The sequence below is a fragment of the Uloborus diversus genome, chromosome 4 (genome assembly GCF_026930045.1).
Source record: "Uloborus diversus isolate 005 chromosome 4, Udiv.v.3.1, whole genome shotgun sequence".
Lineage (NCBI taxonomy): Eukaryota > Metazoa > Arthropoda > Arachnida > Araneae > Uloboridae > Uloborus > Uloborus diversus.
Window position 1 is genome coordinate 1,959,979 of NC_072734.1, and position 25,701 is coordinate 1,985,679.

Below are 25,701 nucleotides of genomic sequence, written 5' to 3' on the forward strand. Positions count from 1 at the left end.
TCCCACAATTTTATTAGATATTTCAATCGGCTGTAACTAACACATAATTCAACAAACCAACAAGTTAAAGCAATAGAAACTCTTTATTGAAACATTAATCTTTACTAATAATAAAGCTGAAAGTCTCTCTGTCCGGAGGATGTCTGGATGTCTGGATTTCTGTAGGATGTCTGTGACGCGCATAGCGCCTAAACCGTTCGGCCGATTTTCATGAAATTTGGCACAAAGTTAGTTTGTAGCACGGGGGTCTGCACCTCGAAGCGATTTTTCGAAAATTCGATTTTGTTCTTTTTATATTCTAATTTTAAGAAACTTTTTCCGAGCAAATGATCACAACGTGGAATAGTAAATTACGAAATCATCATAACGTGGAACCGTTATGAGCCATGGGCGAGCCATTTAACATAACCAATTGGCGAGAAATTCATCCTCCATTATTTGTTAATATACAGGCGAACCAATGACCTTTTAATTTTCTACTACGGGCAAAGCCGTGCGGGTGCCACTAGTAATAGCATAAAACAAAAAAATTATAACAATTGTTCAAAATTGGCTCCTTGGGTTTTAATACATTTACAGAGCCGCAGTCTGAAATTGCCGACGATGCTCGCGCACGCATCCACCGTTATCTTATTCCAGGCATTTTGCAGTGGTTGGACGACCACTCCGTGGACGGTCGGCAGTCCCTCCTGTCTCCTTGCAGCGTTTCACAGCGTCATAGACTGTTTTCTTTCCCTCCTTGTGTAATTCAACTACAGTAACACGCACATTTTCACGATTCATAGCTCACTAACTCAATGAACTAACAAAGAACAAATGATTAAACCTCAAATACTTTTAATGCCAATAAACAATATGTGCCAAATAAATCGCCAACATACGATATTAACGCCAAAAAACGTTTTAAACAAAATTGTGGGAACTTTCTCCGCACCCTGTAGTTTCCAAAGCACATAACTTTAAATCAGGGGTCTCCAAACTATGGCCCGTATGTGAAAAGTAGCCCGAGTGCATGTAAAACACACGTCCCGCAACAGCGGGTCAACTTTTAGCACAATAAATCAACAAAGTCATCACTACTAGGTATGTTTGAGTAAACAGTAAACATTTCTTATATATTTACATTTTGTTAGTTTCTAATGGACAGTATTCACCTGACGTCACTGCGGGTAAAAACCCTCACTGCAGTGCATTGTGGGAACTGTAGCAGACGAAAATCCGGAACTACAGCGTATAATAACACTTGCTTTTGTGTGGCTTATAAACTCTTCTTTCTATTTAAAAATTGGAGGTTTTTTACGTTTTTAACTAAGAAACGTTGTAAAAGAATGTTGAACGATTCATTTGATACGAAATACTCTCTTTATTATCGTATTTTCATGGGTTTAAGCCTCTTTGGTTCCTTATCATAAACATGGTGAAAACTCGAATTTTCTTTTTATTTTCCCCGTTTCTCTGCATTTTCCATGCATTCCTGAGTCTTTTTAAGCCCTAAACATGTTCATTATGCGCATGAAGTCCAGTAATCCTTAATTAAAACGAGTTTTTTTAGCACTACTGACACTACCTAATTGGTCAAAATACCCGCAAACGGACAGCTGATGGGACCGTTGCCAAACCGTGAATAAGGTCCATTCTGGTATATATTAGGAGAAATATAATATCAATCTTTAAAATATTCAGTACCATCGAGTAATTCAGTTCCTGTATTCTATCACGGGAGCGTATTCATCTCGATTCAATCGAATTCTACATACATACCAGTAGCCAGGGCCTGATTACCGCACAGTCCGCCTGATCCTGGGGATTTGAAGCCCCATCTTCCAAAGGGGCTTCAAATTACTTAACGGATTATGCATAGCATTTCAATTATATGAAAAATACATGTATTTTAGAAAACATAATGAAAATTATGACTTTTTAATTAGAAAAAACTTCTTTAAAGGAAAAAATTTATTAATTCTGCCAGTGATGAATTAACCGTGTCAAAATTATAAGGGCTCCGAAAGGGATTCTTAAATGTACATGATAAAGGATTTAGTGCATCCAAGTTCTTTGATAGACAAGGAGGCTCCCTGAAAATCATTCTGACCGGCCCCAAACCTGTAAATCAACCACTGCATTCCACTATCGTCTTCAGGGGGCCTCCAAATTATTATGGGTCTAGGGCCTCACTTTTAGTTAGTCGGGCCCTGCCAGTAGCGTAGTTAGAAATTTACTTCTTCGTGGGACAAAGGGGAATTTTTGGCTGCGTTAGTGATAAATACAACTGGTCGTATTTGGTTCGATCGAATTTCTGCTGTAGTTGAGTATGACTTTTAATCAAACATTTAATAAAAAAATCATAATTTCTATAATTTTTTTTGCCCTTTTCCCCCCTTAGAAATTAAGGATAATAATAGCCCCAAAGAAAATATCGTTTGGGGAGAGTCGGGAGGAATGGGACAGTGCTGCATTCATTCGGAAATAAAATGCGAAAAAGCATTTCCAGCTTGTCCAGCAAATGTAGCAGCGAGGGTCTAAAGCTGCTATATCTACTGAACAAGCTGAAAATTATTTTTCACATTTCGTTCAGGCAAGAATGCAGTGATGTCCCATTTCTCCTACCCTTCCGCTGCATGGAAAAGATGTTAGAGACTATTCCTAAGTCAATAAGGGTTAATAAGCTGATACAAAATGTTTCTAACAGGTAATGAATGGTATTTTTCACGGATAATAAACTTATGATGATTAGTTAAGAAAATTTTAATGTCATAGATGTTTGAATGCTGCATGTTTCTTGTAAGTTACCTCGAGGAGGAGTATTGACTTGCGTGTCTCAAAACTTTTTCAAATATGGTCCATTGTCCAAAAAGTTTGGAGACTCCCCCTGCTTTAAATTAACAATATTATCAAGAATATAGGCATTTGCTCCAATGTTTTGTTCCTCCACTTTGAACGCACATAATACATATTTCTCCGCGCAAGTATAGTATTTTCTCTCTCTCTCTCTCTTTCTATTTTTCCTTTGATGAAATAAGAAGATTTAACTGGATTCATATCCTTTAAAAATATTGTAAAATCATATGAACTATCATATGAGCAGTTTATTTTTAAAATGGAACAGGTACATTTTTGTTAATGCGAATGTTTATGGGTTTGCGTTTCAATAGTCAATTTTAAAAATCTTTTGAGTGCCACTCTATATTACAGACACAAACGACCTGATGTGCGCATCACATGACTTCCTTTCACACCAATTTAATGTCATTTCCCTCTTATTGCAATTTTAGTGTGATTCTCTCTCTAACTCTCTAAATATCACCAACAATGGCACATTAAAACCAGATTTTAAAAAAATCGCCAAATTTCTCGCCAAGTTGGCGACAAAACTTGGCGACCAAAAGACTGGCGATATGTCCCCAAGTGTCCGCCAAATTATAACACCACTCGAGTTTGCATCGAAATTAACAATGAATTCCCCCCAAAAAGGAGCAAAAGACCCCTTTAGAAACACCCGAATGCAACCAAAAAAAGAGGTGCACAACTAGACTCTACTAAAAGTCTACGTACCAAATTTCAACTTTCTAGGACACACCGTTCTTGAGTTATGCGACATACATACACACATACACACGTATGCACATACACACATACATCGTACATACAGACGTCACGAGAAAACTCGTTGTAATTAGCTCGGGAAACTTCAAAATGGATATTTCGGACGTCTATATGTTCTGAGGTACATATGTACGTGTGGTCGGGTCGAAAAAAAACTCAACATTCATTTGGGGGTGGGCAAAATGGAAATTAAGGCCGATTTTTGAGTGAAAGTTTTTTTTGCGAATACAATACTTCCTTTTTGGTAAAAGGAAGTAAAAATAGTGTTACTTCACGAAAATAAGGCCACAAACAAACAATCAACAAAAAAAAAAAAAAGATGTTTCAGGCTTGTTCCCATCGGGGAAAATGTGTTACATGAAGCGTTTTTACCAATGCTTTTGATGAACTAACGCTTAGCACTCTTGATGCTGTTTGTAAGATTCACTTGACTTTTACATAGTTTGTGCTTAAAAATAAGTAAAAACAGAGAAATAAAGCAATACTAATGTTATTAATAGAGATCTATTCAAAGCTCAAAACTAACTACACGAAATCGGCAATCTACAATTGGGCACATATGCAAAAATTCTTGATATGATTGATACTGCTGGTCAGATTTACGTGACTTTTACATAGTTCGGAGTAAAAATAAGTAAAAACAGAAATAAAGCAATACTATTGTTATTAATAGAGATCTATTCAAAGCTCAAAACTAACTACACGAAATCGGCAATCTACAATTGGGCACATATGCAAAAATTCTTGATATGATTGATGCTGTTGGTCAGATTCACGTGACTTTCACATAGTTCGTCGTTTAAAATCAGTAAAAACAGAGAAATAAAGCAATATTAATGTTATTAATAGAGATCTAATCAAAACTCAAAACTAACTATATACGAAATCGCAGATAACTAAATAGAAGTAAATCAGCAACAACGAACAATTCGTCACTACAGTAAATAACTATATAATACCATAAATCATAAATGATACATACAGGGGTGCCCACCAAGGGTAGGGGGTCAAGGGCAGATTGCGCCATTTAAACCTTTCGAGTGAGAGGTATTTTCAGCGTTGGTTTTTCGGTTTTAGGAGTCTCTTTCTCTTGAGGGCTAGGTAGTGCAGGATCCATTATGAAAGTAATGAGCATTTACTGGCAAAATATATTTATTGATCGTAATTTGTACAAATGTTCAATTTTCTTCAAAATACATTCCTCCTGCATCAATACACTTGCGGAGACGTGTTTGCTACGCCTGAAAGGCACCCTGAAACTCTTCCAAGGGAATGCCTCTCAGCGTTGTAACATGGTGTTGGATGTTTCCCAAGGTTCCCCAATGTTTTCCTTTCTTCTCTCTCTCTCTCTCTTGAGTCGCGGAAACAAAAAGAAGTCACATGAAGCTAAGTAGGGACTGTAAGGTGGTGAGGGATCACCGGGGGGGGGGACATCCATAACGAGGTTCGTCGGCGACCTCCTCCTGGCTCTCTTTGAATGCCTTGTGCCACTTCCAGACTGTGATCTTGAAATGCAATCGTCCTTGAAGGCTTCTTGCAGCATCTGGAATGTTGCATTTTTTCCAAACCTCACGCAAAACTTTATGGCGTATCATTGTTCAAGCGAACGCTCCATTGCGATATGTTACAAAAGTTGAAAACATACTTCAAGCGGAGGCACTTATCTCCGCTCACACTGCTCGAAAGCAACTGACGACTGGATGCATTGAATGGGCATATCCCGCACCACATTTCCCAGCCGGTTTTACCGTGCTGCCATCTATCGTCGCGTCACAATAACATTATGCTCATTACTGTCATAATTGACCCTGTATTTGGAGGGGAGGGAGGATATCACTTTCAGCCGTTGGCCCACCTGATAGATCGATAAAATGTAAATTGCTTTACTAAAAATATTCTAAACTTCTAATGCGTATTTTAAGCTCAAATCACTGTGATAAGAAGGAGAACTGTCAATGTAAACATTTTTGACCCTGAAAACATTTTTATTAAAAGAATTTAATGAACATCTTCGAGCTCGAAAGTAAAATAAGATATAACAGTATTTCATCGCATAAAAGTGTAGATTACTGCATACACGTGTTTCGTCATAACAAGGAACGCCATTTTCAATGCAAAAGAAGTGATAGCAGAAGTTGGGGGAGGAGAGTCAAAAAATATTCGGAATAGCATTGCTGTGGGCGAAGTTTGAGTAGCACGCCATTCTGCCGCCAGGCGTGTACAGCGCAACTCATAGCCAATTCATTGCCGTCTGTGCTGTAGCTATTTTGTCAATCCTTCGCTTTTTATAACGGCAAGTTTAAATAAAAAAAACGCGCAGATGTGAAACATTGCTTTCTATTTGGTAAAATTGGTTGTGTTAGAGCTTGATTCAGCGAATTTTAACCTAAGATTTGAGATCAAAAAGGTTGGTGCCTAGTTTGTCTCTCGGGATATAACTGGCAATAAGAACGGACGTCGAGTTGAAGCATGTCATTCGTCGTAAGGTACTTTTCTCTCCTGCTCTGGCTCCGTGTGACTTTTTCTTGCTTCCGAGAACGAAAAGACGTATGTAAGGACTCCGATTTGACAACATTAAACAGTTTAAACAAAAACGATGAAGCTGTCCACCATCTCTAAAGATGAGATCAAAAATTACTTCGAACAGTGAAAGCACTGATAGGGAAAATGCTTTAGTTGAAATTAAGAGTATTTTGAAGAGGATAAGGTTCTTTTTAAAAATATTTTGGACTATATATCTTTAAAAAATAAGTCCGGTTTCTTTTGGTTTTTTCGGTTTAACCCTCTTATATGTAACCTCTATTCAGAGTGCACGTAACTACTAAACTGAAAGAATTGTCCCACAGCTCAATCGCTTTCCAAAGAAAATTTCCCGCGTGTTCTGAAGAAAGAAAGACAGATACTCCTCGCGACAGAATATAATAGAACACCATTTCATTGTGGGGTTAGAGACTGAAGGGTGTGGCTTAGAACATAGTACGCATTTTTACGACCCAATTTAAGACGAGCGGTTTTACTCACAGTCATTCTCTTGTCGGGGCAGACCTCGATCATGCCTCGCAATAAGTCCTGGCACTCCGGGGGAACGAAGTGGGGGATGTGGAACACCCCCCGCTTCACCTTCTCCAGCAGCTGACGCAAGTTGTCGTCGTCAAATGGGAGAGCACCCTGGAAAGAAAAGGAACCGTTTTCAATCTAAGAAAAAGCATGTTCGATAAAATCCAGCCTTTATAGCTTGGCTGGACAGAAAGAAAGCGAATCTGGACGATTCGTTGGAAGTCCACTATCTAGTGATGAAGCTGGTAGAGTAGGACGTTAAAAATCCGAACATCAAAAATCCGATCGTACTCCTTGTGAACACTTAAAACACACCACCAGCTCAGTTATTCCATCTGAGGACTGCAGTTTCGTGCTTTTTAGCACTCATCAGCACGGAATAGGAATCACATGAGCTGGAGGCGAAAATCCTCTTAAGGCAGCCAAGAGAGCCAAACAAACTGGTAGCTAATGTAGAATTAGAACACCAGATGAGTGACCGCGTAATGGTGCAGTTCAACTGAAAGATTGATGGCAAAGCATGGTATTTTGTAGTAAGTTACAAACACTTACTACAAAGTATATCTTTGTAGTTTGTCTTATGAAGTTTTAATAAAGTTGAAGTTGTCTTATGAAGTTTTAATAAATGTTCTTTATGCTCAGTAAACAATGTGAGGTAGGTTACGTTAAAAAATGTTACACATGCCTTATGTACATCAATATAGGCTATACATATTGAATCTCCAATTTATTTAACTTATTGGCACATTATTTTCTTGTACCGCATTTTCCTGGTTATTTTCGAAACTTCAAACTGCCTATGATCCCATTCAGTTCGAATATTTGACGTTCTACTGTAGCATTAGGAACGGACTTAATTTTTAAAAACATTGTAAAAATCGTCAGCAACGGTCATTTCTGCAGTAAAGATAAGTACTTCATGGGAAGAGTAAAATATACAAAAAATATTTTATTCTGCAAAGCTCATTCTTGTTATATAGTCCGTTTAAGCTTCATACAGAATATGATGATGAATTTTAAAACTGATTTAAACTTCAGTTTTTAATTAAAGGAAAATATTATCTTTTTTTTTTCTTGTAAATATTTGACACTAAATTGTTGGCCAACTATTTAGTAACGAAAGAATTAAAAAATAAAAAACACTAAAATAAATAAGCAATAAAATTATAAAAACGTAATAATAATTTACATTAAATTTACAAACTGATTGTAGAAAAACAATAATTACAAATCTTGACACTTTTTTTAAACACTGGTTAACCCTACGCTAATATTTATACTATGGAGAGGATATGGGAACTGTTCACATGTGCCCTTACGAGTACATATGTTTTCACAAGCGCCCCGTCATCTACTTTAGAATTATTTTTCAAAAATAAAGCATTCTTAATTAAATTAAAAAAATTAAACATTGTCGAAAATGTACTTGAATGTTCACTTAATGGTTTGCAGTTATTAAGCTTGGTTCATTAGTTAGTTCAAAATGTTTTTACGCGAAGAAGACAGCAATAAAATTACACCAGCATCTGCTAAAATAAAGAAGCTATTACCACAGGAACATAAACTGGCTCATTGCTCCAAAAGTTCGGTCAAGAAGTACGATTGGTACTTCCATTACTTAAGAATTTTTCAAGAGTTTTTAGTTGACGTTATCCTAGAACAACACACCCCGTGTTCACATGTGCCCTTCTTTCCCCTACTTGTAAAACCCCTTTCCCTACTTGTCTCTCACAGGAAACTGGAGAAAATCTGTGAAATTCCGCAACGTTGCCCGAAAATAATTGATACACTTCCAAGTTTTCTTACAGTGTAGCGTAAATTTCTGCTGTTCATCTTCCAACACTTTTGAAAGTGAACTATGGAAATTTCTTGCATTTGTTATCGTTTACTTTTCGATTTACCACCGTACTTGATAAGACAATGAGGATGAAACACACAAGACCGCACCAAGAGAGGTTTTCCGTTTCCAGTCCTTTCCGAAATTACACAAAATATTACTATCAGAGAGGGTAAAATCGGTTTCATTTTCCTTTTATCCCTGCTTCAACACATTTTCAAAACCGAGCCCCTTCCAAAAACATTTTGGGCGCGGTCTTGGAAATACGGGAATCAAAAATTTCAAACTAGATGAAAGAATGCTCCTTCAAATTATTTTAACGTAAGAGCTAATATAATTTCCGAAATTAGGTCAAGGGAATTAAATTTTTCAAACTATGAATTAATGATTTTAAATAGCTTTGTTTAACTATTTGATTAAGTATTGTTTATGTCATTGAAAGATCATAGCTTATACTTACTACTAGAAGAGCATATAGTATGACGCCGCAACTCCAAACGTCAGCACGCCGGCCATCGTATTTTTCTCCCTAAAAATTATATTAAAGTAATTTTATTTTACGTATAACAACACATAATTACTGCTATTTCAAGAAAACATTTGAAATAGGAGACAATACTATCGAGGGATTTCCAAACGTTTCTGATAAAATTAACTGTGGTATTGAGATGTTATCAACACGTTTTTGTTTCAGGCTCAATTAGTTGAAAATACGTCAAATGTTTCTAATATTTGGAAAAAACCATCGAATTTACTTAGAACAGGTCTTTCTAAACTTTATAGCCAGCGGACCCCTCCATGGACCAATATTCAGTGCAGACCTCTGTTATTAAAGTGCATAGGCATTTGTAGTTTCTAGTTAACTTTATTGTATAAACTAGCACTACTTATAAAGGGACATCATTATTTTTCGATTCCGAGTCTCAACTGACTACAACTGTATTTATGTCGAGGACTGCATACTAAGTGCCTTGCCTCCATTATTTTTTATACCGATAGATGGCAGCACCATCACTGGATTGAACAGTTAATGAGAATTTAGAACTAGACCAGGAGCTAATAGCTACCTGGTGCTAGAGCCCCCAGAGGTATCGTTTCACTTGGAGGACATTGAGACCACGAGCATATTTAACGTCGCTCAGTCCCCTTTAATGACGACGGTGGATCTTCGACCATCGAGGTTCGAACTCGGACCCTCCGGCCCCGAATCCGACACTCTACCGATCGGGCTATCACGGCCCCTCATCATTATTTTAAACTGAATTAGATAGATAGTTTACGTTGCCAAATCATTAAGTGACACAGGAATTAAAATTCAAAATTAAACTTCGAATAATTGGAAGGAGTGAAGTTGTTACAGGTGGCACAATTTTAATTTATTGGGTTTTATTTTTTATAACAGGAGTCCAATATCAGGCTCAGCATCTACACAACTTCGACATATTTAGTTTTAATGGCTACATAGGTTGAAAATACGGATTTGAGTAGGTAGACTGTGGAAAATTGAGGAACACGCTTTGCTTTTGCAACGAGCGGCTGATATATTTTAATTTCCAGTCGAAACCAAAAATGAGAGAGGTAAGTATCTTGGAAAGTAGATATCAAGGTGCAGTCATATGCTATGTCTATCAAAAATTCCTATTCACATGATGACAGACTGCGTGGTTTTGTCGAAGCAGAAAACGGCTTGATCACCTACAGTGGCTCCCAAAAGTGTTCGTACACCTTGAAATTTTGTAGTAAAACCAAAATAACACAAAACTGAATTTGAATATGAAGTCCAATTTTTTTTCACACCATTCTTATGCCATTCTGAATAAAACTCAGTAGTTTTTTTCAAAATATTGCCAGATTTTATTTTTGAAATTTGTCAAAAAATGAAGAGACGGAGAAATAATACGCCACAAAAGTCGTCGTACACTCAAATTTTTTCGAATAAATTCATGATTAAAACTATCATATGTCATTTTTTTATTATTTTTGCATTGTGTTTACCCTTAAAAGTTATTTGGCTTTAATTTTTTGTTTATTTATTCCTTAATATTGTGCTTATTACTTTAAAATGACTGGTATTTGAAAAACACCACAAACACCATTCGAAATTTGAATTGTTTACTCACAGTAGCGGTAAATTGGTTTGAAATGTCTCTAAATTAGGTAATTTATACCATTCTATAGTGAAGTGCTTGATAAAATGCTTTAAAGACAAGAATAGGATCGAAAACACGGTAAGAAAAGGTCAACTGGCAAAGTTAACAATGCGTGATCGGAGGTTTACAGTTAAAAAAATTATGAAAAATACACATTTGAGTGCTGAAAAAATTTCTGCAGAATTGAATGAAACATTTTACGTTTAATTTTCACCTAAAATTGTTCGCCAAGTTCTCTGATTAACTGGATTAAATAGGACCTCTTCCTGCAGAAATTTTCTTGTTCGTGCGAATGACAGTAAGCTTACAATTTCCGTCGCAAAATCAATGATAAATAAGCTCAAAACGTTTTGGAACAACGTCTTACTTATAGATGAAAATAAATTTAACATTTTGGGTTAAATTGTTGTATAATTGTAAATAAAAGAAAAAATGAGGAATTTAATCTGAAGAACTTAGTTGGATCAGTTAATCAGGACGGTGAAAGTGTTTTAGTGTGAGAGTGCATTACAGCATTAGCAGGGGCGGCAAATAGGGGGTGCGAGAGGGGGCGGTTGCACCCCCAAATTTTTCACTAAGAATAATATAAAATGGTAAAATTCAACTTAGATAACTTAGAAAATCATTTGCCTGAATTTTCAGAACAGAAAAAACTGATGGAGGATAAGTGTTTGCCTTAACTAAAGAAGTAATCTCTTCATATGGGTTAAATATTTCAAAATTGAGTAATCTATGTTATGATGGAGCATCTTGTATGAGATACCCGTACAGTGTAGAGTCTGTGCAATTTTTACGCGTAAATTCCATGTCATTTTACATAAATTTTTATGCTCATATTTTAACTTAATGTTCAGCTAGTAAGTGTTCATTGACGCCATGTACTAGAAACACATTTTAGCAACTCGGTGTATCATATGCTTTCATGGGAACATTTTGTAAAGATATGCTATTTTTGAAAAACATCTCACATCAAAAAATACTTTCACATCAACAAATGTATCTTGAGGCTCTTTACTTGACAATCTCTGAGTGACATAAGATGGTCTTCAAGAGTTATAAAAGCCCCCTGGAAGAATTACTGGAAAGCGACCTTCTCATTGATAAAAAATTTGATGTCATTTTAATATGTATGCCTTTGTCTGAATTTTTTGTTGACTTTATTTATACTGCGGAGCGTTTTTTTGATAAATGCTACTCTATCATAAAAATTTTAATTCGCTAATCTTAATTCTTGGATTGACAATTGAAACTCTTAGTAATTTTCGCATTAATGCATACTTGAACCAGGTGTGGAACTTAGTGACAGAACTTTTCGTAACAGTTTTTAATGAATGCCAATGTGGAAGAGGTGACAAAACCCAGATGAAGTTTTAGTCAAAATATTAAATCAATATTTTGAATAAACTGATCAATTCAGTTTCTCAAGAAATTGAGACAGGATTTAATGAAATATATTTATTATTGGTCTTAACTTCAATATTATGTAGGTCGGTTATAGAAAGCGAAAAAGAAAATAGTACACTTATAAGTCAGGGGTCTGTCCAGGATTTTTCACAAGGTCCGTTTTTTGTGAAAAATCAAATAATTTTGTGAAAAATCAAAAAATTTCGCGGAAAAAAAAAATTGTTAAAACGAAATTTTAGAATTTAGAGATGGCACAAACTGCATCAATTAAACTTAGAGTTGAGTGTTTTCCTCTTCTATGGCGAGAAAATCATTCTGGATTTTCTTTCTGATATTTGGCGGGGGGGGGGGGGCATCGCTCTTTCAAGTATCAATATTTATCTACCATTCTACATTATGTTAAATTTTATACTAGATATATTTCTGTACAATATTTAAAATAATTGTAACAAAAATATAAATAAATAAAACAAAATTCAGAATAGGGTTCAACATTCAACTTTTTGACCCAAGACACTTTTAAAAAGCACAGAATTTCGTTTAAAACTTATAAATTCCGTGATTTTAACAAAAATAAAAATATATTTCAATTGTTTACCTCTTAACAAAGCGTAATAATCATCAAAATTCGAAAAATCGAATTCCCATAGCGGATGCAAAGAGATCGCAATTCTCAAAGTGAAGGCATCAAAAGTATAAAAACGGCTTGTAAAAGAAATATTTCTGATAAAATTATTTTAAAATTGCATTTTAGAGTCCTATGATAACATATCATTAATATCTGTGGACACAGTTGACCCCCCCCCCCCCAAAAAAAAATAATAATAATAAAATAAAATAAACCATCTATTCAGCATTTTAATTTTTGACTCATAACAGAAAATGGAATTTTGCTTTAAAAACTTGAAATGAGAGTTCTAACAGAAATAAAGAGACTTTTCATTCCTGAATCCTAATAAAGCGAAGTTAGCTTGAAAAAAGAACAAAATATGATTCTCATATCGGATGTTAAAAGATTGCATTTTTCAAAATGTAGACATCTAAAGAAAAAAAACTGTAATTAAAAGAGTTTATTTAAAGTTAATCATCCTTCTTAGCATCGAAAAATCAAAATCTATATAATTTTCTCCTAAAATAACAATTAAACATCGCACCACACCGTAAAAACGCAAATATTGACAAGCCGACAAAATGATGAGAATATTTTCTAATCAAGTCAATATAAAGGTTCAACGCCAGACGCTAAGTGGTGATAGTTTTGAAGTTGGTAACCCTATCTGAAGCGATCATATTTTTTCCTCACCCTTACTATCCCTTTGCAGTTCTAAGTTCATTTCGCAGATATATATTATTATTGTTTATTAAATCATGAGCGGGGAAAAGTGCTTACCAATGCCTTTTCAGAAAAGTTTACAACAACACCGCTGCTAATCAGCTGTGATAAAACAAACAACCATTATATTTATTTGGCAGGAGCATCGCAAGAGTGCCGATTTTTTCTTTTTTTTTTTCAAAATTAGCCGATTTTGTATAGGCTGATCCCTCTAATTTGACTTAAAAAAAGGTTCCAAAAATGATCGGTTTATATACAGAAATATGCATTATTTTACTTTCAAATTTGCTCTTTCAATAAACAGTTTGACAGATCCGATCTTGTTTATCAGAATTTTGTGAAGGGTCCGTTTTGTTTGATCGGGATTTTGTGAAAGGTCCGTTTTGTTTGATCGGGATTTTGTGAAAGGTCCGTGTTGGTTGATCGGATTTTTGTGAAGGGTCCGTTAACGGACCCAAATATCCTCTGGCCAGACCCCTGTAAGTAATAGCATGAGGGAAGAGGAATTGTTTTGTGAATTGTGATTATACTTTTTAATGACACAAAATAAATACTAGCCTATTTAAAAAGCTTTCTTGGTTATTTTAAAGAGAGGAATCTAAAGGAAATGTGCTTTTTTGACATAACTTTCTTGCTTCCATTGTTTTTTGACTGTTTCAATCAGGTCAGTCATTTGAAAGATGACTTCCATGATTAAATTGAAAAACCGATGTAAATAAAGCACAAATTTACACGAAAATACAGCATATAGCTATTTCAAGGCTGCAATAATGGAGCCTCTTCATCGATGTAAAAAACTACGCACACAACCAGAAAGTTGTAGGAGAACTGAACGTCAACCAATTTTGACTTTCGTGTCTCAGGAGGTTAGAGAATTGCCTTCGAAGCGCAATGAGGCAAAGCAAGACCTTCCTCTTTAGCTATACTGGCAATAAATTAAGTCATTGGGTATTGATTAACTATAGTTACAAAATTTTCTGTTCTTCCTGGCTCCAAAAATAGCAGATTAAAACTTTACTAAAAAATAAAAACTAGTACCGAGATATTTTGTGAGATAACTTATAACAAAATAAATTTAAAGCTTCGGTCGAAAAAATTTTAATTGTTCTTTACAAACCTAATTATTCTTAACATTAAAACCATTTAATTATCAGTTCTTGTTAAACAATATGTATTTTATACCGTTCTGAGGAAATTCATGTTCAAGAAACTCGACCCCCCAAACGAAATGCTGAAATGCCGCCCCTGAGCATTAGGACTTGGAAATTTGGAATTTTTTGATTAAATAATGAATCATGCTGTTCATTTAAATATTTTAAAAAGCAATTTTAAACTATTAGCCCAAAATTTGGTAATCGGAAACAACTTTGTTTTTTATCGAGGTAACGATAAGAAGCACACGTTTGCGTTTGGTGCCTTAAAAATTGTCCTTAAGCTTAGAAATACCCCCTCAATCTCCAGATTTGAACTTAATGTAACATATTTAGAGATATCTGGGGGCTAGATTACGAAAATACGGCTTTGAAACGAAAATAGAGCTAGAAACAGTAAGACTCAAACTGGGGTTGAACAAAGACTTTTGTGAGATAAAATTTCCGGCAATTTTTGGTTTTTGATTTTTTAAAAATTATGTTTTAATGTTTTATTAAAAATTTTCATGTAGTTTTGTTAAATATAGATCATAGATCTTATAATAAAATACCTATTCCGAAATATTAATTCTAACCAATGGATAATGGCCTATTTCATTGAAAATCGTAGGTGTACGAACACTTTTGGGAGCCACTGTACGTATAATTTTGCAGCATTGTATCGCAAGATGTCGGGAAGTAATATTCAAAGCAGGTCAGTCTTTTGGAGAGATCAAGGTTCGAGATTGCCTCGATACCCCCGCGGTTATAATAAACTTGTTTTCACATAACGGTGAGCGTGGTTTTTGTTGTTTTCCGATTAAAAAAGTCCATTGAGTAAATGCCTTCCCCTACCCACTGGAAAAATTCAAAATGACAGACTTAACTCAAAGGAAAACCTCTTAGTTTGAAGGTGAAAATTGTGACTATTTAAGCAGTATTTAGCGTTGTTCAAACTTTTTTCTTCGAATTTGTCCTCGGATCCCTTACGAAGAGTCGGCGGACCCCCAAGGGGTCCGCGGACCACAGTTTGGGAAGCCCTGGCTTACAGTTTCAGTAAATTTAATTCTTCAAGTTAAAAAAACAAATATTTTTACTCTAGTGTACCTTTAGTGATTAAAATGGTTGATGCATGTATAGGCTATCCGGCTTTAGCGATCAGTTTGTTCAATTTTTGTTACGGTTCTCAGTAGAATAAAAGAATTAGTACGAGGTTTTTTTTTTTTTTTTTTTTTTTCAAAGTTCGATCGATCGCGAAGTGAAAACCAGTAAGTCAAGTCAATGACGCTGTGCGTAAATTTGTTGCGTAGTCTCTCAAGTAAGATTGTGAAGTGCATCAGGTCGCTGTGGTTATTTCGGAGCACGCAGTGAACGAGGAAACATGCCTCAAACAATTGCGTCTCCCGCTAAGTTGAAGTGCGTGCTTCACTTCACTTCATTCGATTTCTGAATGTTGAAGGAAATTCAATTCAGAACAAACATAGAGGAATGTTGTCATCATGGCATTGTCCTTCTGCATGAGAATGCTAGCCCACACACTGCTGCTTAACCAAAAACCACATGCAGCAGTTTCGCTGGACTGTATTTCACCATCCTGCATACAGCCCAGACTTGGCGCTATCCGATTACCATCTCTTTGTTCAGTTCAACTCGAATATGCCTTGCCTTCAATCTTCGAGTTGAACCGAATCCTTGCTTCCGTCACTCGTCTGGTCTGCGCTAATTCTATATTAGCTACCAGTTTGTTTCGCACTCTTGGCTTCCTTAAGAAGTTTTCCATCTCCAGCTCAGTCACTTTCCTATGCCGGGGTGATGAGTGCTAATAAGCACGAAACTGCAGTCCTCGGCTGGAATTGACTGAGCTGGCGGTGTATTTCATGTACCATCTCTTTGGTCACATGAAACGCTGGCTACGAAGACAGACGTTTGGCTCCGACGCCGAGCAGCAGATCAGCGTACAGTATTGGCTGAAAGCACATGCGGCTGCCTTCTATGATGAGGCTATCGAAAAAATGGTACAGTAAAACCTCTCCTAACGGACACCTCTCAAAGGCGGACACCCTTCTTATGCGGACAATTTTTAATTCCCCAGTTCCAATGCAAATAACATTATTAAAGCCCTGTCCTGCGGATATTTCTCTATTGCGGAAAAAAAATTTGTCCCGTTAGTGTCCGCATTAGAAGGATTTTACTGCACCAAGCTACGACAAATGTCTTAATCGGAGCGGCAACTACGTCGAGAAGTAGTTGGAAGGTGTAGGTACATATTCCAAATAAAAGAGTGTTCATTGTCTTTGTGGTCTTCATTTCGCGATCGATCGGACCTTGAAAAAAAAAAAAACCTCGTATTAATTCATGGTAATCATTGTTGTAAGTCTTCGTGGTCATAATGAGCATTAGGCTTTAGGTGTGATTATTATTTGCTACGGTACCAAGTTATGCGTTGTCCAGGCTAGAAAGTAGCTGTTTGTACCCAGTTACTCTAAAAATGGTGGCTGACATTTTTAGAGTTACCTCTATGCGTGGTGATCCTAAAGGGTTTCTGGTGAATTACGATGTGTTTTTCGGGCATTAATTTGCCTTTGGGTACGATGCACTTCACCCCTTCCGTCCAAAACCCCTGTGAAAATCTGTTGCAGACCCGACACCATTTCTCTGTACGCCTATGAAGCAATCAATGCTATGTAGTAACTCAAAAGAACAGGTACGTGTACTCATGAAGTAATATTTCTTAAATACATAATTGTGGACACTGTCCATCACCAAAAACATAAAAACACAGTATTATCATAGATAATGGCACGTTCAAATCAAAGAAGTGAATTTGAAATCAGCAGCGTAGATTTCTGAGACTTGAAATTGTGCAATAGCGAAATCTACGTATATGGGACGTGCAATAGAAACCCAGTACAAACTTAGTGCCAAAATCTGCAATTTTAACATTGGGTCTACGGGAGTCTCGCTAAATATCTCCAACATCGCCAACTTGACGTTGAATTCCTTTCGGTAATCTCTCTTTTTTTTTACACTAAATTTGTGATAACATAAGTGGATGCCAATTTATAACACACTTCAGTCTGCAGTGAAATCAACACCGGTTTTCCCAAAATGAAGTAAAAGCATCTATTAAAACAAGGGAAGGAAACCAAAAGGGGAGGCGCAGAGCTAGACCTAACAAAGACTCTACATACAAAGTTTTAACCTTTTACGCCATACCGTTTTTGAGTTGTGCGAGCTAGATACGTACATACAAACGTACGCACATACAGAAGTCGCTATCAAATGCGATAGAAGTCGCTCTCAAAAAATAAGCTCAGAGATGGTCAAAACTAATATTATACAGCTGTACATTTGTAGGTACACGTTTGATGGTTTGTAGTGTTTTTGTGTATCACGGAATAACATTAGCATTTATTTTTGAATATTAATAAATAATATAAAAACCTTGTTCTTCTTAGTTTGACGACCTGTCATTCTTCTGAAAGGGTGATAAGTTCCAATGCCATCTTCTGTATGGTCCCTTAAAACTTTGAACTGGAATATCTCCTTGAGTTTTGGTTGCACATATGTCAAGTTTTGTGTCAGTATTATTTTCTTAAATATGAGTTAGGGGATCTGGGCCCCGTATAAAGAGTTAAATTTTGTATTTTTTGACTCATTTTTATTTTTGCTTCAAACATTTAATATCTTAACTCTGCATCTAATTTTGAACATTTTTGAAATCGGAAGTATACATCTAGGACTAACGGTTGCGAAAATAAAGGTCTTGCAGGTTAAAACGCAATACCATATATATATATATATATATATATATATATATATATATATATATATATATATATATATATATATATATATATATATATATATATATATATATATATATGCATATGTATTTTCAACGCACATTCGGGGATGAGTGAAATGGAAACCAAGGATTTGAGTGCAATTTTTGTTCGCGAATGCAATACTTTTTGGATTTTGTACAAGAAATTAAACAGATGAGCGTGAAATGTAGGTGACATACCCGTATGACTTCCGGGCATGCGTAGTGGGGGGATCCGCAGGACGTCTCGAGCATGGAGCCGTCCATCTGCAAGGAGGCCATCCCGAAGTCTGCTATCCGAATATTGTTCTTTTCGTCTAGCAGAAGGTTCTCCGGCTTCAGATCCCGATGGCTGGGGAGAAAGTAGGAACATATCATATTATATCTGTGCCTCAAAGCATGAGTCACACTATCTCTACTTTGCAGGCGAGCGTAAAAACATTTGCCTGTTGGGCATACAAAGGTTAGAATTTGTGCTCTCATAACACTAGTAAATAATAATTAAGATTTTTTGAAAAAAAATAGAATTACGTTGCTATGGCTCAATGCATAGTAGATTCTGGATACAATGGGGTAATAACTTGAAATACAGCGATTTTGGATATAGCTCTAAGGTACAGATACATAGTTGATATGATAGGAATATTTCTGTGCCTTAAAAAAACCTTAGTATGCACCAGACAAATGTTTTAAGCTCTCCTGCAAAGTAGGGACAACGTGGCTTACGTTAGTCTGGCTTTGAGGTTCAAATTTATGACAAATAGTATTTAAAGAAAAAGGAAATGCTAAACTTAAAGAGGCGGACTTTAAAGTAGCGGATTATGTTTTATGTTGGAAGTTGAAAAATATTTTTGAATATTAAAAACAGAGGGACAAAAATAAGAAAATGAAATTTAAAAATATATAAAAAAGAAGAAAATAGGGGTTTCGGTGGTAGCTGCCAAAAATAAATGAAAAAAAAGGTAGGCTTCTAAACGTCAATTTATTGTTGTAAATGACGTAACAATTTGACATGATAGTTTTAAAAATTATTATGTCAAAATGTTATGTTTAAAAATTATTTAAATATATTTATGTTTTTTTTTTCCATGTAATATCATCAAGTATCAAGTCACATCAATCAAATATCCCTATATTTGAACTTTTAGAAATAAAGAAAATGTGCCATTAATTTATTTTCACATTAAAAAGGATATTTCAATACATTCGCGACCTTTGGAGCACTGTGCTCCAAAATGGGCCCGAAAGCAAAAAATTGAAAATTGTACAATGAAAATAGTTAAATTTTATCTTACGTACATTTTATGCAAATACATATTTATTTATTACTCTTTTCACTATATTCTCGGACAAAATCATTACGTGTTTCCTACTGTTCTTCAGTTCAGATAACATTTACAACAAATTTTTAAAGCTTTTCAATTTTAGCCTTTGGATGTTTTACTGACTAGCAGTTGCGACCAGCTGTGCTTGACGTTTAATTGCAACTTATCAATTCTAACAGATCTAAAACAGCCGTTGCCAACCATTTCTTTTTTCCTTCGAGCCATTCAAATAACTATTATTTCACTTCACGCAAGACGCAGCACAAAATTATGAAAACTTCTCCTCTTTATAAAAAAAATCGTTCTTTAGTATTTTTTAGTTCTCTGATTTTATTTAACAAACGATTTTCACTGTTAATAAAGTTTAAAATTCTTCCGAAAAGGGAGAAAAAACATTTTTACTGTTCTTGACACTGATAATAAATACAATATTTTTTTTTTGTATTCTAAAAAGGAATTGCTTACCAGATGGAATGACTATGGCAAAAATCGAGCGCTGATATGATTTGGCGAAAGAACCTGCGGGCTTCCTTGGGCGTTAGACGGCCCTTCTTCACGAGGTAATCGAACAGTTCTCCACCCGATACGTGCTCCAAAATCAGGTACCTGATCGAAAAAGAAGAGAAAGCGCTTGAAGAAGAAATTGTCAAACATAAATGAAAAGTTTTATCCCCCTTAGCACCTGCTGCCTTCAAAAATGTTATCCAACCAACATCCGTAGAGGGCACGAACCGGGTTCAGAAGAATAACTTCCTTATTGTAAAATGAAATAAAATGCACTTTATGAATCGGGGTGTTTTTTTTAAATATATAATGTTGGTGGTACATTTTTAAGGTTTTGTCTCATATAATTTTGAGCACAGCAACAGGTTGTTGACGTACCCCATTGTCCATACGCTGAGTATGCCGATTTCTGGCTTTTATTATGATTTCTACAATACTATATCCCCCTCCTGGGTCCTCCATACCTATTAATTTATTGTTCAACCGGTTGGAAGGCACCCTGAAGGCAGCCCCGTTTTTTTGATCCAGACCACATGCCGAGAAATTCCTGATCCAGAGCCCCACAGATATTGATTCACTTGGAAGACTTTGTGACCGCGACACATTTAACACGTCCTAGTCACCATTAACGAAGACAGAGGATCTTCGACCGGCCGGTATCGAACCTGGAATCTTTCGGTTACAACTCCGACGCCTTAACGATCAGGCCACCACGGCCTTTATGACTTCTACAGGAATAGGAGTGTATTGTTGGCCATTTCTGCCCCGATGTAAACCCTGAGGCCCTTGGACGGATGTCAAAAACACGGATTTCGAAAAACCGCAAAGAGTCAAATCTGAGGGTCCGGCTGAACATTCTAAATCTCCCCTTATCGAGATAAGGCGCTACAGGGAGTGAAACCTCAAAACAGCCATATCTTATTGGAGACCAACACTTTCCAAGTCATCAAATCATAGATAAGAATAGTGACTTTTTCAGTATATATGTAATGGGCGTCTCATACCTGTTATGATTTTCAAAACTGTGTTAATAAAAGCTTTAGATATGTACCGTTTACCTACGTCATTTAAAAAAATATTCTGATTCACAAAATGGGTTTTATTGCGTTTTTTAAATGAGAAAGTGATGTTGCCGGACTCTGTAGGGATACCATTTAGTCAAGCTCTAGTAAAGTTGAAAAAACAGTTAAACCAATACAAACTAGACAACGTAATGGGGTCGTTTCCAAAATTTTAAAAGCATTTTTTTTTTAAAGAGCATGCTTAAAAACATAGGATCTGACCGTTTTTTAAATAATTTGTACAAGTTTAATATTTTTGAAAAATTACTGAAATCTGTGAGCTTTCATTGTTTACGCTTCTGTCGGTGTGACATCACAAATGGTGAAATGCCATTCTGTGTTGCCAATCACAGAGCAAAATATTTAATTACCATCTTTACTCACGTGTATTGGCAGAGATATGGTTGATAGCAAGCGTAGAGCTCAATATTCAATTCGCTTCTTGATTATCATAACGTGGAAACGTGCTAGAAAGATGCGCCAAATTGCATTATTTGTGACGTCATAAACACCACGCCTTGTTTTCAAAATCGGACATTTTAAAAAAAATATTAAAAAATAACTGTTGGGAAAATGAAAGTATTTTCTGGATCCATGTTATTTTTTTTACTTATTCTATCAATTTCAGTGACTAAAAGTAGTACTTTTGACTGAAGGAAACCACCCCATTACAAGTACATGAGCAAAAAAATAAAAATACAGTGGAACCTCTCTATAAGGGACACTCAGGGGACCGGACAATTTGTCCCTTAAATAGAGGTGTCCCTTCTTCGGAGGTAGATAGATTTATGCATGCAATGCAAAGTCAGTATAGTTTCATAATAAACGCAAATTAATAACATTTAAGATTAATTATTGAAAACGTTTCATCTATGTATACTTAATAAAATTTAGAACTATTCAAACAGGAAAAACAATTTTCATTAATTATAATATTGAACTAATGTATTACATTGATTTGTTGAATGTCATTTAATTTACAATGCAAAAACAGTGCAACAGTGTAATCACATTTCAAGTTTTCCATACAAAACTTGCCATGGGTGCCTAATATCTTCGGGGTGAGCCTATAAGAAAAATTTATGAATGAGGAAGTAAAGCATGAATGTTAGGTCTCAGCAAGGATTTTAGGATACTTATTTGTCTTTTTTGCATGTTAATGTCAAGACAAACTTTTTTTTTGTTAATTTTTGAGCAAAAAAGGATCTTAAATTCCAATATACTGGATGATTCTAATGAAATTATGCATAATTATTTTTGGAATTCTTCTCTGTGACTGTCCCTTAAATAGAGTGTCCCTTAATGAGAGGCAAATACATGGAGGTCCCTATTCAAAGGGACTGGGACCTGAAAAATTGTCCCTTAAATAGAGGTGTCCCTTATTCGGAGGCGTCCCTTAAAGGAGGTACTACTGTAAATTAAAATCATTAAACAGCTGCTTTGCAACTAAGGATACAATTTTCATTATCAGTTCATAGCTTGCATATATTCCCTACGTGTTACAATTTTTCAATCGATAAATTATTGATATTGATATAAACTACGCGTAAAAAATACTTTACCATAACGTTTTGCAAATATGGACAATTTATTTTTAACATAACTCCCCATACTTATTAACATTTTAATGCTAATACAGTGATCTCTCGCTTATACGCGACCTCTGTTATACGCGTTTTTCTTACGGGCCCGGCCAGCGATATAGGGAAACAATGTTAACTCTTGTTCATTTATACGCGAAACCTAAAATGCACCTTTCACTTATGCGCGAAATTTTTTTTTCAATTTTAAGTTAAATCGCATATTTGCGCTTTGCTTATCAGAAGATTTGCACCCTTCTTGTTCTGTCTCTTGGAATGTATTGCACGCCTTTATTCCATTGTTCGAATTCTTCCAAACACGCGTTCTTTTTTGCACAAGTGAGCAATTGGGGGTGGAATTAGTCTTGTGATTGACATCGAGAGGGGAGAACGGGTTACAAACGAAAAGGTTGTCATCATTAAAAGTCGTGGTCAAGCGGTAAGCATTGATGTTGCCTTTCGAGGATCTTTTCATCCTCGTAGACTATAGCTTTGATCACGCGATTTTTTAGGTTTTGGGGAATTCGCTTACGTACCGTACATTGTATAAAAATAACAGAACGTACAACTTCATTTTTTTTAAAAATTACAATGCATAAACCGAAATTATGTGCATATTGATTCATTAATATTAGTAGTGTACTACTAGTATTACTAAAACTGATGTAAACTTATTGCATTTAAGCTTATTTTTGGGTTTTTCGTTTATGCGCGAATTTCACTTGTGCGCGAAAATTTCGTTGTCCCCTTGGGTCGCGTATAAGTGAGAGATCACTGTAACAATTTTCAAGCGAAAACTACATATTTTTTAAATTGTGTATAGTTGAACCCGCTTAGTGGTATAGCCATTTTGCCACGAAAAAATATTCTAATAAGCCGGATATTCCATGAACCGGGATCAAAATAACACGTTACATTGGTTTGGTACATTTAAAATGTATTATATTAAGCGGGATATTCTTTTAACCGATATTCTAATAAGCGGGTTCGACTGTTTGTTTGAAAGTTGGGCAAAATCAAGCATCTTGGGAATGTGGGGCAAATATAAATTTTCTGTGACTTGAATTTTTTAATTGCAGTGGCATTGATCTGAAAGAAATAGGAAAATGCTGAAAACAATTTTCATTAAGCAACATGCACTGTAAATATTTTTACATTCAATGTTAAAAATCATAAATTGTTTTAAAGAGAAAAAAAACAATCTTTGATGACTTGAGTATTAAAAAGTCTAACTACAATAAGAAATAAATAAATACTTTTTCTCTGAGAAGTAAAAATTGTAAAACAACAACTTGAAAAAAGGCACAAAACTTGTCAAAAAAAAAAAAAAAAAATGTTCACATATGTTGTAGACTTCCAAAACACACATTTTTAAATGTGTTTCTAATTTATTTACTTATCTATTTATGTATTGTCTCCTTACCTTTTTTTCGCTCTTTTTTTATTTTTCAAAAATTATTGTCGCTAAACATTTTTCCATTACAATCATTTTTACAACAATTTACTCAAGACATTAAAAGCCTTTAATTTAAGCGGATAAAATATGTAGAAACTATTTTTGTGAAGAAAGTATATTTTTTATGTAAATAAATAGTTATCCAGTTTGGAACACCAAACGTCAAATTTGCTAATTTACAAAGCATAAGAAGAATTTTTAAGAACGGCGAGGTTAAATTTCTCCTGAAAAGCGAATTTTAATTTCTTCAGGCGGATTTCCCATTGCTATCTTTCAACATAAAAACAGCTTAACTCCAACCTACAGATATTTCTTGTTCTCATAAACATCGTACAACCCCAAAACATGCGGATGTTCGATGAGCTTCATAATAGCTATCTCTCGTTCAACCTGCAAAGAAAACAATACCAGAATAATATAAGTAATTACAACAACAATAATAATGATAATAATTATTATTGTGAAAACAATAATAAATAATAATAATTATTGTTATTATTATAATGAAAACGGTACTGATAATAATAATAACTCTTATTATTATAATGAAAACGGTAATAATAATAACTATTATTATTATAATAAAAACGTTATTGATAATAATAATAACTATTATTATTATTATGAAAACGGTATTGATAATAATAATAACTATTATTATTATATTGAAAACGGTATTGATAATAATAATAACTTTTATTATTATAATGAAAACGGTATTAATAATAATAATAACTATTATTATTATAATGAAAACGGTATTAATATAATAATAATAACTATTATTATTATAATGCAAACGGTATTAATATAATAATAATAACTATTATTATTATAATGCAAACGGTATTGATAATAATAATAACTATTATTATTATAATGAAAACGGTATTGATGATAATAATAACTATTATTATTATATAGAAAACGGTATTGATAATAATAATAACTATTATTATTATAATGAAAACGATATTGATAATAATAATAACTATTATTATTATATTGAAAACGGTATTAATAATAATAATAACTATTATTATTATAATGAAAACGGTATTAATAATAATAACTTTTATTATTATAATGAAAACGGTATTGATAATAATAATAACTATTATTATTATATTGAAAACAGTATTGATAATAATAATATTATTATTATAATGAAAACGGTATTGATAATAATAATAACTATTATTATTATAATGAAAACGGTATTAATAATAATAATAACTATTATTATTATAGTGAAAACGGTATTAATAATAATAACTATTATTATTATAATGAAAACGGTAATAATAATAATAATAATGATGATGATGAAAAATATAACAATAATGATAGCAATAACAACAACAATAACAATAATGATGATGATGATGATATAATAACTACGTTTTATGGCACAAAACTGCAGCTTATTGTAGAC

The 25,701-nt window shown here is 34.5% G+C and overlaps 1 protein-coding gene across 1 annotated transcript in view; it reads right to left on the minus strand.

Annotated features, from left to right (window-relative positions):
* LOC129219759 (serine/threonine kinase SAD-1-like) overlaps window positions 1-25,701 on the minus strand; it is a 160,182-nt gene that overhangs the window by 48,293 nt on the left and 86,188 nt on the right. The window contains exons 3-7 of the mRNA XM_054854052.1: window positions 24,571-24,656; window positions 20,131-20,271; window positions 18,542-18,692; window positions 8,958-9,026; window positions 6,625-6,771 (exon numbers count right to left, since the gene is read on the minus strand). Coding sequence (XP_054710027.1) covers window positions 6,625-6,771; window positions 8,958-9,026; window positions 18,542-18,692; window positions 20,131-20,271; window positions 24,571-24,656 — 594 coding nt within the window. The remainder of the gene's footprint in view (window positions 1-6,624; window positions 6,772-8,957; window positions 9,027-18,541; window positions 18,693-20,130; window positions 20,272-24,570; window positions 24,657-25,701) is intronic.